The sequence below is a fragment of the Haemorhous mexicanus genome, chromosome 1 (genome assembly GCF_027477595.1).
Source record: "Haemorhous mexicanus isolate bHaeMex1 chromosome 1, bHaeMex1.pri, whole genome shotgun sequence".
Taxonomy (NCBI): domain Eukaryota; kingdom Metazoa; phylum Chordata; class Aves; order Passeriformes; family Fringillidae; genus Haemorhous; species Haemorhous mexicanus.
In genome coordinates this window covers 41,975,281-41,989,059 of record NC_082341.1, presented here as the reverse complement: position 1 = coordinate 41,989,059, position 13,779 = coordinate 41,975,281, and the positions used below count along the sequence as shown (strand labels likewise).

Below are 13,779 nucleotides of genomic sequence, written 5' to 3'. Positions count from 1 at the left end.
CGCAGGAGGCTGCAGGCAGCGGCCTTCTTGAGTCCGGAGAGGTGCGGGGCCGCTTCCTTCAGCGCCCTGGTCTGTGAGAGGGCGCTCCGGGTGTGTGTTTGGGGGCCGGGGCAGTGAGAGTGTCAGGAAGGACTTCTCGGTGGCCGTGGTTTTTGCTGGGCGGCCTGGGCTTCCTTTCCGTCGGTCTGGGCTCGCCCGGGTGTCCCCGGAGGTGGTAGTCTGGGAGGGGCTGTCCCCCGCTCCCAGGTCGGGCCTGCAGCCATCGTGGATGGCGGGCTAGCAAGGCTGCAGCGAAAGGTGCGCTGGCGAGCGGGTGTTGTGGGCTCTGTTGCTGTCTCTGCGCCCCCGAGATGCCGCAGTTGAGGTCAGGGAAAGTGGTGAGAGCCGGCGAGGTGAAGCCGGTTGACCCCGAGGTCAGCAGCCCCGGCTCTCCGCGGGTAGGGTGTGAGCCAAAGGGAAAGCTGGTAGTCAAGCGGAGTCGTCGCCTGGCACCAAAGAGAAAGCCTGAGCAGCCCTTACCTTCCTTTCCGCAACCTGACACGCTCTCTCTCACTTCCTTTAAGTGTTTTGCTCTTTCTGTGCCTATGCATAAGGAGCAAGGTGAGAACAGACAGAAATTCCCAGGTAGAAAAACCAATGGAATCCCGCAGAGGAAGTCTCCCCGAAGAAGCAAGGGTGTAGCTTCATTAATTTCAGACACAGCTGAGTGTGAAGATTGGCAAGCCGCGGCTGCAGCAATGTGCTGGGAAGGGACTCTAAGAGGGACAGGTCAAAGTCAACAGCTGTTTTTCTCAGGAACTACTTTGCAGAAAAAGTTCTCAGCAGGGATTGAAAGGAATGAACATTACTCAGAAGACCTGAACTTCTCATGTTTCCACAAGGTTTCAGGTAGCTCAGGAACAGAAGGCAAACATTCCTGTATGGAAGTAAAATTACAAGTCCCAAACTTGAAGAGGAAAATTGAGAGTACAGAGAGACATGGAATATCCTGTTTTCCAGAACCAGAAGTTCTTCAACCCAAAAAGGTCACATGGAGTACTGAAGTGAAATGGACTGACTCTACAATGATGCAGAATATGCAAATCTCAGATTTTAGGAAGAATTTGGGTGCTCAGGAAGTTGTCCCTGAACCAAAACCTCAGGAAGAGGTTGATATACTAGAGAAGTTGAATGGGTGTCCATTAGTTGGATCAAGAACACTAGGGACACAGGAGAAAGAAGGGAGATACTTGGGCAAGAAAGGCAGGAGATCAGTGGGGAAACCAAAAGTACATGGTCCTAAGAAGAGGGGTAATTCTGCCTTGCTAAAACAGCATGCACAGTGTCCAGAGTCCAGGAAAGGAGCTCTGAATATGAGGAACAGAAATGCCTTGCTGTCACAGCAGCTGCAGGACCTGCATGGACAAGAGCAACCAACAACCAGAAGAAAGACTCAGAAGTGTTGCATGAGAGAAGAGCAGCAGAGCTCGAGCCCTCAGAAGCGACCACACAGCCCAGGGGAAAGTGGTAAGCACTGGTAGCTCCATTGTAGAAGTACAGGTACAGAATTTGGGTTCCCAGATTGGTCCTGCAGTAAGACCCCTTTAAAAACTGGCTGCTGCCTTAGTTTGAGACAAGCTAGGATGTGCTTCACAATACTGTGAATTCCACCAGTCTTAGAAGAAGACAGATTTTCAGAAAGAGGAAAGGCTTTTCCTGAAGGAGAAAAGAAGCCTGTTTAACACTGAGGAGAGGAGACCAATTAGCCTTTCAAGGGGGTAGAGAAAGGCAGGAAGGAAGGGAGAGAGGAAGGGATATAGACAGAAACAGGCAGGCCATTGGTAGGGAGTGCTGGGAGTTTGTTTCTCTCAAAAGTATTCCCCATTTCTTCAGAGGCGGTCAGCCTCAAGCAAGAAAGGAGGCAGTAGTTTCAGCAACGCCAGAATAAAAGACAGTCAATTCCTCATTCATCTGTTTATTATCTGTTTATTTTTGATTATGTATGATGCTGTCTTGTTACAGTGTTTGCCTTTTTAGGGTGCTGGGGTTTGCTCTCAGAACTTTTTAGTTGCTATTTTATGAAAAATCCCAAAATATGTAGAAGCAAAAAACAAAAAAGTATTTTGATGTTTTAAGAGAATGTTGAGTCAAACTGGACCAATTCTGAAAGAGGAGTTTTTAAGGTCTCTTTTTTTTCAGGATGATGGTCTAAAAACATTACTTTTGAAGTGAATACATTCAAATGACATAGACTTACTGTAGAGTATTAATATTTTATCTAAAAAACATATTCTGAAAGACTGAGGTATTAACATTGTGCTTTGCCTTGAAAACAAATGTCTAAAAAAAAGGGCATTATACTAGCATGCTCTTGATTCCATTCTGTAGTCTTAGATTTTTAGATATACAGTTATTTACATAGTCTGTATTTGCTTTTAAATAAAAAGTAGTAGTTTCTAAAAATGCAAGTCCTCAGTTTATCTGGATCTTCTTGATCAGTCAGATGCATTTGGTTGGACTGTGTCTCTGAAGGATACTAATAAGTGTTCCTACTACAGAGAACCTGCTGTGCAAACAAAAGATTTTAAGGCTGAGCTTGCAAACAGCATCTGCATTTTTTTGCTGGATTTGCTCTTATTTGTTTTCCTCTTATGTGGAATACACAACAAATGCACAGCTTCCAGTCCTTATGACACTGTCCTTATGACACTGTACAGTTCTGCTCCTCTTTGCATTTGTTCCTGAAGGTAATACATCCTTTTTACTCTGTGTCCCAATAGTGTTCATTTAAAAAAAAAGTCATAAAACTTCACTGAAATATTTTAGCCTTATATAGTGTCATGTTCTTTAGCAGCCTTTAATGTTTGCGGGTTTTGGTTCTCTTTATAATGTAGGGTTGTCTTTTTCTCTTAGAGTTTTCTTTAATGACACTTCTTTGGTTTTTTAATCAGCAGAGGAACAGTTGAAAGCAATTGAGCAGGACTCTGGTACTTCACAGGCTGTAAAGAAGGTTAAGACAAAGCAAAACAGGGTAGAAGATTCTAAGAAAAAGGAATCTCACTATTTTAAATCTTCTACAGTTTCTACTTCAGGTGACACTGAAAGCAAGAGCTTTCTAGGCCGTGCTGTAACAGAGGAGCCCAGTGTGCAATGTAGAAAAAGGCAACACAGATCTGGTAAAATCAAGCAGTTGCAAAGTTTAAGTGTGACTGCAGCTGAAAAAGTGATGAACACATCTGCAAAATGTGATGCTGAACGTGGCAGTAATGCCCTAAACCGTTGTAGTGGCTTGCTCTGTGCAGCCGAAAAGAATCCATTTGTGGTATTAGAGGACTGTAGCTACATCAACACATTAGTGAAGCCTTCAGCTAGTGGAACTACCAACAGTTATAAATTAAATGGATTCTTCCATGTAGCCCATGGTACTGGAGACCTGAATGATAGAATTTGCAGCACTAGTAGAAGGCAGAATGAGAGATCACTCATAAAAGGTGGTTTATCACCTAAGAAAGAAAAGAATGAAAATGAAGAAGGCTCTGTTTCATGCTGCCTGAGTGAAAGCAGTAAGTGTTTAAGGGGAAAAAAGTTGAATATTGGTAGAAAGCCTAGAAAAAAGATGAAAATCACAGAGGAATCTGCAGACATGGCTAGTAAATGCAAGTGTGACTTACAATCAGAAGCATCAGTTGCCATGTCAAGCTCATTTTCAGTTTCAGGGCTAAATCATTCTCTCTCAACTTCATGTGATCATACATCAGATTTTAATACAGAAAAAAATACTAAGGAAGTAAAAACTGTATCAGCCTGGAGAAAGAATAGTACCAAATTACTTGAGTTTGAAACTGGCTTTAAGAAGACGTCTGAGCTCTCTGCAGTAGTAAAAGGAGAAAATTCAAGCAGTGTGGCACGTTATGCAGCTGCTTCAGATAGCCTTGGAGCATTAGTTCAGATCCATGATGTTTCTGATCGTCACAAAAGCAAGACAAGAAGAAATTTGAACAAAGTTACTAAGAAATTGCAGCAGTTTACCTGTCAAAGAATAATACCCATGACTGGTAAAAAAGTTTGGCCTGTTGAATCTTGTGCCAGGACTTCTGAATGGTTTCTTAAAAGTCATAGGTTCATCTCAGAAGGAAAAAGACTTTTAAAGGCTGCTTTTGAGGTTTCCTCTGATAAAAGCAGTGTTAAAGCTGTGGAATGTAGTGCAGTGACTGGGAATGTGAGACAGCTGGATTTGCATACATCATTGGCAGAAATTACAAAAGAAATTACACATAAAAAGATCGATCCAAATATTGACTGTCAGGCTTCACATGAAACAATGGAATCCTCTTCTGTGGGTATTTATGAGACTTTGACAGTGAACAATGAAAATGGGGAATCACCAGTTAATACAGATAAAAGTGCTGTGGCTTTTAACCATGATGATGTGCAAGAAGTTAAAGCAACCTTGAATTTTACAGCAAAACAAAAAGATGAAGTTGAAGGAGATGTAACAGAAAGAAACATGTCTGTAACAGTCCAGAATGTCACAACAAAACAACAGGATAAAAATGCAGGAGAGGTGACAAACAGAAACCTGTCTGTGACAGTCCAGAATGGTACAGCAAAACAAAAGGAAAAAAATGAAAGAGATGTGAAAAACAGAAACCTGTCTGTGACAGTCCAGAACGGTACAGCAAAACAAAAGGAAAAAAATGAAAGAGATGTGACAAACAGAAACCTGCCTGTGATAGTCCAGAGCGGTGTAACAAAGCAAAAGGATGAAAATGAAGGAGATGTGACAAACAGAAACTTGTCTGTGACAGTCCAGAGTGGTACTTCTGCAAGTAAGCCAAACAGTAGAAACTTCAGCCCTGAAGTGTCAGTAGTGAATCAGACATTTTCTGATTTAAACCTAATTAAACCATTAACCTCTGGAAACCTGACAAAATTCAAAATTCCTTTATGCAGAAACAAACCTAAATCCAAGAAACGGGAATCTGTCCATTCATTTGAAAGCAAAACTTGTAGTCCACTAGAGCTTCTTGAAAGCACTAGTCCAGGAAGGCAGAAAACAGGTGAAGAGACTTTCTTGGTAAAATCTGAGCAGCGTCCTCTTCCTGTCATGAGTGATGCTGCATCTCCAGCTTCCGTACAGAAAAAAGCAGATGAGATTGATGTTAAGGACTTCCAGCACAATGGTTCTGTAAACCTCTCTGATGAGATGTCTGTTCTCCATGAAAGTTTTTCTTCATATCCACATCCTCTTCTTGATGGACAGCCAGAGCCATCTGTGCCTGATTTCTATGGTACTGAATGTGTGCTGAAATCTAGTTTTCCTCATCATTCTTGGAATGCAGTCGACCACCTTGTTGGATTAGAAATAAATGGTGATAGAAAATCAAGAGGGAATTTTTCACAAAAAGTCAAAAGTCAAAATTTACCAGATGTCCTTGAAGCTTACAACCAAGATGTTCTTGTCATTGATGTGATTCAGGATGACCCTGACCTTTTTGGAACCAGTAATGAAGGGGAGCTTGCGCCTGCACGCTGTGAAAGTTGTCCAGTGAAAGCATCCTCTGCAAACTGCATTAAAGACACAAAGGTGTATATTAAGCCTGAGTCTCCTGTTACCTCAGAAAAGACATATTCAGTAGAGAGTAGTTTTAGGTATGCATATAATTCTTTTTTTATCACAATATTCCCAAGTACTTCTATCTCATATCCATATGCTTTGAAATTATTTCTTCTTTTGATTTTGAGTGTCTAAGTTTGATTGAACTATGACAGTAATCTGAATGCAGATAAATTAATTTGTTCTTCATAAGAGCTGGGATAAACTGAATTGTAGAACAAGGTAGTCCTAAAGGGCTTGTTTAAATGAAGTGAAATATGAAGATAGAAACAAAGATAATTAAAAATAATATTCTTGATTTGAGACTGCAGATATCCCTTGAAGGCAGTTTTCTTGGTTGTTTAGTGGTATAATACTTAGAAATGTTTTTACCTTTTAGGTGTTGCTTATTCTTCTCTTGAGTCTGTAAGAGTAAATGGTAGTCTCTACAGTAGTGTTCTGTTCTGCCACTCTTCTTCCCTCTTTTTCTCCTATCCCCAGACATGTGAATATTTTTCAGATGTGTGATTTGGCTAAGGTGTTGCAGAGGTTTATCATCCTGCATCTTCATTCTGCAAGTTCCTGGTGTAAATCATTAGGTGTTAATGTTTTACTGGGTTGTGAGATGATAATAAAAGACACAGGAAGAGAAAAAGAAATTTAAAGTAGAACCTAACTTTCGTAAATGAGGTAGCAGTTCTTCATGGAATGAACTCATCTATTGTTTAGCCTGTTTTCTCTCTTAAGCTTTGACACTTGTGTTCAGTTTAAGAACTGTTTAAGATTGAGTTTTTCATTAAAAAAAAAAAAGATAGAAATAATGCAAGATTGTCCTCCAAAGATGAATTTTTTTATCGGGATGGGTGTTTTAATTTTCTTTGTGTGGTCTTTCTAGGTGGCTTTATATTACCTATATTTTAAATAACACTTCAGTTATTTTCAGGATTGTACCACCTTATAACTGCATTCTTTTTTTTTTTTACTCCTCTCCTTATCCTTTCTTTTTCATTAAACCCATGTGCAAAAGAGGAATGGAATCTTCTTTGAGGTACTGAACACTTTTTTGAACATGAGAATATAAAACTTTTAGATGAATAAAATTTCTGCCAAAACAAGCCTCTAGAGACCAGGGCAAGTCTCTAATAGGAGCATCCAACTTCTTGAGAAGCAGCTAGGCTGTAGCATAGTAAATTTATTAGAAGGAGTATTCATTTCTTTCTGATACCTGTTGAATTTGTTTGCCATTAGCCAAGGGAAATAAAAATGCATGGTTCTTGTTTCTTAGAATTTCCCCTGGATTTGCTAAAGAAACAGACAAAATTTCTTGTTTTGCTTTTTATCTTCCGTAATTTGATGCAAAGATTATTAGATGGTAATTAAACATAGTTGGTAGCAGGAACATATTAATATTATAATTCAATACGAGAATATATTAATATATGTGAATTATATTAATATTATCATTCAAGATGAGAATATTGAAATAAGGCAATAGACCTTACCACAGTTTTATCGGGTAGCTTATGATATTACCACATAACACCAGATCATGGTCAGTTCATTTTTTTTTTTTTTTTTTTTTTTTTTTTTTGGTGGGGATTTTTTGAGGGTTTTTTTGAGTTTTACCGAATACAACTGGGACTTCAGCAGGTTATTTCTCTGGTGTTTGCTTTTTACATAGAGAAGAGTGCTGGTCACTTCCAGGCATAAGGAAAACCTTCTGGCCTGAAGCCTGAATGAGGCAGTAAAACTAACTTTTCACATATGCTTTTATTTGCCATTTTCTGTTGACTTGACTGGACAGCTTGCTATAATAACACTTGGTGGCATTCACCAGGTACAAGCTTCTAAAATGTGTGGTGATCATGATCATGTTTTATATATTCTATCTGTAACATTTAAGATATGTATTTGTCCCTCCTGAGCTTTTCTAAGGAGAAGTATTTATTTTTTCCTAACTTATCTTTGAAATAGGTGAAGTATCTTCCTAAGAACAGTTGTTTTTGTTACTCTCTTTGAGATTCATTGTTAAGCAAATTATCTTGAATATAAAATTACTATAAATCACATTTTTTAGAAATGGATGAATTGGTTCATTAGCACAGTATTTTCTTGATTTGCTATGCAAAGAAAATTTCCCTTCCCAGTATTTTAGGCAAAGATTAAATGAGATCATGAGCTTTTACTGAAAATTTTGGGCTTTGAAATGTCTTGATTTTACTTAACATGTTTAGGTGTACATCTGAAGGAATGAACGTAAGAAAGCCAAAAGAGAAAGTTAAAAAGAGTCTTAAAACAGCATGTTGGTTGTGTTTTGTCCATGGCTAAAAGTATTACTGAGAACTATTGATTTTATGTAACTGATAGATTATTTTTGCTTTTGTGCAAGATGGAAATCTTAAGTACACATTTTGTTCAAAACAGATGCATGCAAGAATCTGGAAAGCCAAGTGATACTGAAAATTCCTATAATTTGGTGTTAAAAGGTAAGGGTCTCTAGAAATTTTGGGTATATAATCAAAAGGAAAAAAAAACAAACAAAAAACTTGTCTAATTGTCTGGTTTTGTATTATCTTTTTATTGGTACAACAGTTTGTTTCCTAATGCATATTGAGTCAACATCTTTCAAAATGACACAAGCCTGAGTCATACAGGGAGCATGTACTTCTCTGTATTACTTGTCTTTTGGTAGAACTAGTGGGTTGGAGTGGGGTTTTTAAATTTGGTTTTGGTTCTGGGGTTTTTTAACGTTTCTCTGACAGTTTTAGGCAAAGAATTCTGTTAGTTGTTGAGATCATAGTAAGACTCTTGAGTCCTGTAATGGTGTGGAGTTTAAGTCAGAGTTAGAGGTGATTTTCTGTTGTGTTCATCAGCACACAGAATTTTGTAGTCAGGTTTATTTCCAGGTTGTCGTTTTGGGGTTTTTTTGTAGATGCTATGCCCATTCCACTGAGACAGTGTTTTGGTTTTAAAGGATGCCTTTTTCTAATGAAATAAGGTTACTTCAGATTTAGTGGGGTTTTTCTTCCTATTTAAAGCAGAACAGTCCAGCTAGGCAGCACATGAGTGTGATTTTTTTTCTACAGCTTGCATACCAGACCTGCTGGTATACCAAGGTATACCTAATGTAGAAGTTTCTCCTAGATAGGTTGGAAGAACAGGATTTTGACTTTCAGTAGAAGCCCTTTATTGACAGTGGTGAACATACAGAGTGCTGAGACTTTTTTTGGAGGTTCATGGTGTTTCCCTTCTGGTATCAGTTTGTCAGCTTGTTGTTAATCTGACATTCTGACATTACATGTTGATTTTGCTTCAGGCTTGAAAGGTGTCTGTGACCTGTTGTTGCTCTTTTTCCACATTAATATGTTGTGCTCACATACAAAGAGTAATGTCGGCAGATAGTGCCTCCTGGAAAGGAGTGACTAGAGACTACTGGGGGAAGAGAGGATTTCAGCCTTCAGGTATTGGAAGGCAAAATAAAAGGTAATGAGGTTTTAAGAGCTCAGATACCAAGAAATAGACACAAGTTCCCTGAGGAGGAGTCAAGAGGATGTGCACAGTTATGCCTCTGATCATGTAAAGAGACGGGGGCCTGTGCCATGGAATCTGCAATGCTGAGGTGATTGTAGCCAAACCTGGCAATAAGTTTTGTACTATTCAGTAACTTCTGCATGTTCTTTGTTGTTTTATTTACTTCATGTTCTAGCAAACTTTGAGGCTGAAAGTCTTTGCTTCTTTTTGTGGTGCCTAAAGTCCTTCTTCCCAGATCTGAGTAGCAGGATCCCATCATAATCTTAGATGAATATGCATCCAGTAACTTACTGTTTAATACGTGACTTTTAAAAAAGACCTGAACAGAACAAAAGAAGGGTGCCTGGTTTTGCTAATTACTGACTATTTATGTATTTATTTAGAAATAGCTGGTATACTGCTTTGGTGTCCTGTGTTAAGTTAGTGAAGTCGTGGCTCCTTGCCTTGGTGACTTCACCATTTAAGAAGGGGGAAAAGTACTACAGTTAAAATATTCTGGGTGACATCAGTCCTCTTCACCTTTCAAGTGGAAATCTTGTGTATGTTGTCTTTAGCCAGATGTGTCTTGTACTTGATGATCATAAGAGACCAGTGACTATACGAGAAAAGCCTTTCCAATACTGATCTGATTGTTTCATCCTGTGTCTGGACGACACAGTGCAGTTGGAAGTCATTTATGTGATCCAGTACTGAATTTCTTTTCTATGCAGAACTCTTCTGTTCTACATAAACAGCCCTTTCAGAAAGTTGCAGCCAGGTGTATCATTCATTTCCTGTGGCATCTGCAAAAGGTGCTGAAATTTCCTGACACTGAATTCTTACTGAGTTTACTATATTACTGGAATTTGGAGTTTCTCAGAGCTTTCTATATTTAGTTCAGGGTTACATCATGTCATTATGATTAACTTATGCCCTTTTCTAACAAAGACTAAGTCTTTTTGCTTAGCAAATTACCACACATATCTTTGGCTGTGTTTTAATAAAAAGCTTAACTGAATTTATTTCTAAAGTATTGAATTCAATATTCTGTAAGTAAATGTGTTGTACTGTTCTACATAGACCATTAAAGAACACACAGCTTGGATAGAATTTTAATTGCAGATTCAGCCTAATATTTATTTAAAATGGTTCCTGCCTTAAGCATGAAATATTTTTCCATATAAATTTCACATTTAGGAGGTCCTAGGAGTTCTTAAATGTCATTAGTTCTAAGCCTTTGTAATATTTAGGAAATAAAAGCTTTGTTATCTTGTAGCATGGGAAACAGATAAAGCAATGCGTTTATACATTTTCAGCTGAAGATGTGAAGACCCACAACTCCTCCAGAGGAAGCAGTCCTTCAGGAGATGTTAGTGAGGACTTTCTTAAAGACAGGCAACAGAGCCAACTAGATGAACTTTTAACAAGTTTGGACGTGGATGAAAAGGTACTGAGAAATTATGCTTTTTCTCCTTAAATAGTTTATGAAATTACAATCCACATAATTGGATAATTTTAATTACTAATGCTGTTTTATCAACAAAATCTTAAATTTCCTGAAATAAAAAGAATATTAGCAGTTCATAGATGACTGTGTATTGGCAATGTAATCTTCACTTAACAGAACTTTATTTTTTTTGGTCACCAACAATTAAGCTTCAAATTGGAAGTGAAACAGGATATTCTTACATCAGTTGTTGCAGTAATGCTGTATTCCCAATGGCATGAAAATTACTGTTCCAGTGTACTCCTATGAGTACTGCTTTGCATGTATGACATTTTTGCATAACATACCTAATTTTAAATGTTGCTGTTAAATGCCTCTCGGTATCAGAAGGATGGGGCAGCATTGGAAAGCTGGGGAGCTGCACAGCCATCATGCATCAAAGAAGAATCATTCTGGGCTTCGTTGCTTGGGCAAAAGGGCCTTTAACATACAGATTTCTGGCTGTTCAGAGGGAATCATGCTTACTGACTTTATCTGACCTTTCTCTGTCTTTCCTCTTCTAGATAATAAGTCTCGGTCTTTTAAGATTTGCTGAAGTTTTATACTATTTGCTTCTTTGATAATGAGTTGGGATTTACATCTCTTTGCCCCTCATACTTAATTGCTGATAGTATTTAGTGTTTTCCACTATTTCAGGAGTGGCTAGTGGTTTTAACTGGATAAGTTAAACTGTAAAATTCACAGGGTTAAAAATTGGCAAGTAATTGAGAAGTTAAACAGCAGAGAATCGGTTTCCCTTTCAAAATTGTTTAAAATAAGAGAAACATTTCCTTCAGCAAATGGAATTGGGGAGGCTAACATGCAGTTCACAAAGTTAACAGGGCCATTTTGTTTGCTCATCTTTTGGAGAGACAAAAAGGGTCTGTCAAGCTGTAAGGTTTGCAGAAGGTGGAGTACTTGTTGCAGTATTACCAGGTCAGTCCCTTTTGGGTTGTTTCATAGCTTAGTGGCTTTATAAAATCGGTGTCCTAGTGCTTGCTTTTCTGTGCTGTGTTAGACACTAGAAGTTATGTGCAAATAATATCACCTAACCCAAACTCAAACCACAAGATGTATACTAATCCCTGCCTAAACCTGTTCTGTATGTGGATAGAAAGTAGCAGTGCACACCTGCAGGGGGAATGCGATGGCAGAACATGTATTGCAGGTACTCTACCAACTGGGGAGATTTTCAGGTTATGCTTTTTTGATAGTTTTTCCAATTAATAATCCTGTGAGAAGGGCAAAAACTATGCATGGAGAAAATGCTACAACTATTCAGGAACTGGTAAAAAAAATTTGGAAATCCAGTGAGAGCATTTGCATCTCTAATTCTTTGGCTATAATCAATTTGTGATAGAATATGAAGTCCTCAGTTACTTCATGAATAATGGGCGAAACAAAGACGGGATTCTCTGACTTCATTCTTTATTAGTCTTTTCAGATTCTCTCCTCCAAATATGTTTTGTGCTGTCTTTTTTCTCCATATCATTGGGGATTTTTTAACTGTCCACAAGTGTAGAGCTGAGCAAAAGGCTTAAATTCTTCCTCAGTGCAGTTTTAAATTTCATTAAACTTGATGGGATAACTTTTGTGGTGTTCCACACATCTGTCAAGCACAGTTAAAGTTGGGCAGTAAGTGTAAAAATTGCTGAGATTATCATGGGAGCAAAGAGAAGTGAAGACAGTAACATTGTATTTTTTTCCAATTAGCAATCACTATTTTAAAGAACACAGTGTATAAAGGCAGTATGTCCATTAACAAAGATGTTGTAAAAATAATCCTACACACCAAATAACAGTTTCTACAGTTAAGACTGTCTTACCACACCTTGCAATGATCACTAACAGTTTTAAGTCTGTAGAGTAAATCATAATAGGCTTAGTAGTGCTTTGTTGTACCTGAAAATGACTTTTGAATATCTTCACAGTTCAAGCTTGCAGATGGAGTGCTTGATGTTGAAGAAGAAAATAAGAGTGAAGCTGGAAAAAGGTACATATAGTTTGTCCTTCATATAACCTGTGGTATTCCATAGTTGCTATACAAATAAAACATGATGTTGATACCTGAAGACCACCAGTATTTAATTCAGTTTTCCATGTTAGTGTAACTATGTGATGAAGAAAATAAATACATGAAATAATATAATTTCACTCCACAAAGTACAGAACAAGTGTAGTCATAGCCTGATAGGACAATAGGGCTTATTTTGACTTTTGACTGGTGACAAAATATGTTGACTCCATGACAGTGTCTCACTTTTGCATCTCAATGTGAGTGTAGCATAAGATGCATTTCTTGCCACAATAGCACTTACCAGAACTTAACAAAACCAAAAAATAGTAATAAATAAGTCATGAAGCTTTCCTTTTTCTTTTCTGCTTATGAAAGAATTGAAAGATCTCATTCAAATTCAGGCTGACAAATATTTGTACAGCAGTAGAAAAAGGTGCTTAAAAACATGCAGTTAAGGACATGCTTTACTGTTCTTCTAGCTTCAAGCTGTGTTTGCGGTGTTTATTGTACACATATCTTAGTCTGATTTACAGAATCACAGAATCACTGAGTAAGCTGAGTGGGAACGGATCCATAAGGATCAAGTCCTACTCCTGGCCCACCATAGCGCTATTCCCAAGAGTCACACCATGTGCCTGAGAGCGTTGTCCAAATGCTTCTTGAACTCTGTCAGGCTGGTGCTGTGACTACTTCCTGGAGAGCATGTTCAGTGCCTGATCACCCTCTGGGTGAGGAACCTTTTTCTAATATTCAACCTAAGCCTTCCCTGACACATCTTCAGGCCATTCCCTCGGGTCCTGTCACCAGAAAGAAGAGATCAGTGCCTGCCTCTCCTCTTCCCCTCACAAGGAAGTTGCAGATTGCAGTGAGGTCTCCCCTGTGTGAGGCCACACCAGTGTAGAGCAGAGCAGGACAGTCCCATCCCTTGGCCAGCTGGACATGCTGTCCCTGATGCCCCCAAGGTCACAGGACCTCTGTTGGCCCTCCTGGCTGCCAGGGCATTGTTGACTTCCATTCAACTTGCCATCAACCAGGGCCTCCAAGTCCCTTTCCATAGTGCTTCTCTCCAGTCTCTCGTTCCCCAGTCTCTCTGTACTTCCAGGGTTGCCCCATTCCAGATGCAGAATCCATCACTCTCGCTTGTTGAACTTCATACAGTGAGTGATTGTCCGAGCCTGAATTACTGTCAGA

General features: G+C 38.8%; 1 protein-coding gene across 1 annotated transcript in view; it reads left to right on the top strand.

The window, feature by feature from the left end:
- The first annotated feature begins 350 nt into the window (after positions 1-350).
- Positions 351-13,779, top strand: part of TOPAZ1 (testis and ovary specific TOPAZ 1) — a 38,927-nt gene continuing 25,498 nt past the window's right edge. Inside the window, exons 1-5 of the mRNA XM_059861800.1 lie at positions 351-1,506; positions 2,931-5,631; positions 8,000-8,061; positions 10,402-10,532; positions 12,503-12,564. Coding sequence (XP_059717783.1) covers positions 351-1,506; positions 2,931-5,631; positions 8,000-8,061; positions 10,402-10,532; positions 12,503-12,564 — 4,112 coding nt within the window. The remainder of the gene's footprint in view (positions 1,507-2,930; positions 5,632-7,999; positions 8,062-10,401; positions 10,533-12,502; positions 12,565-13,779) is intronic.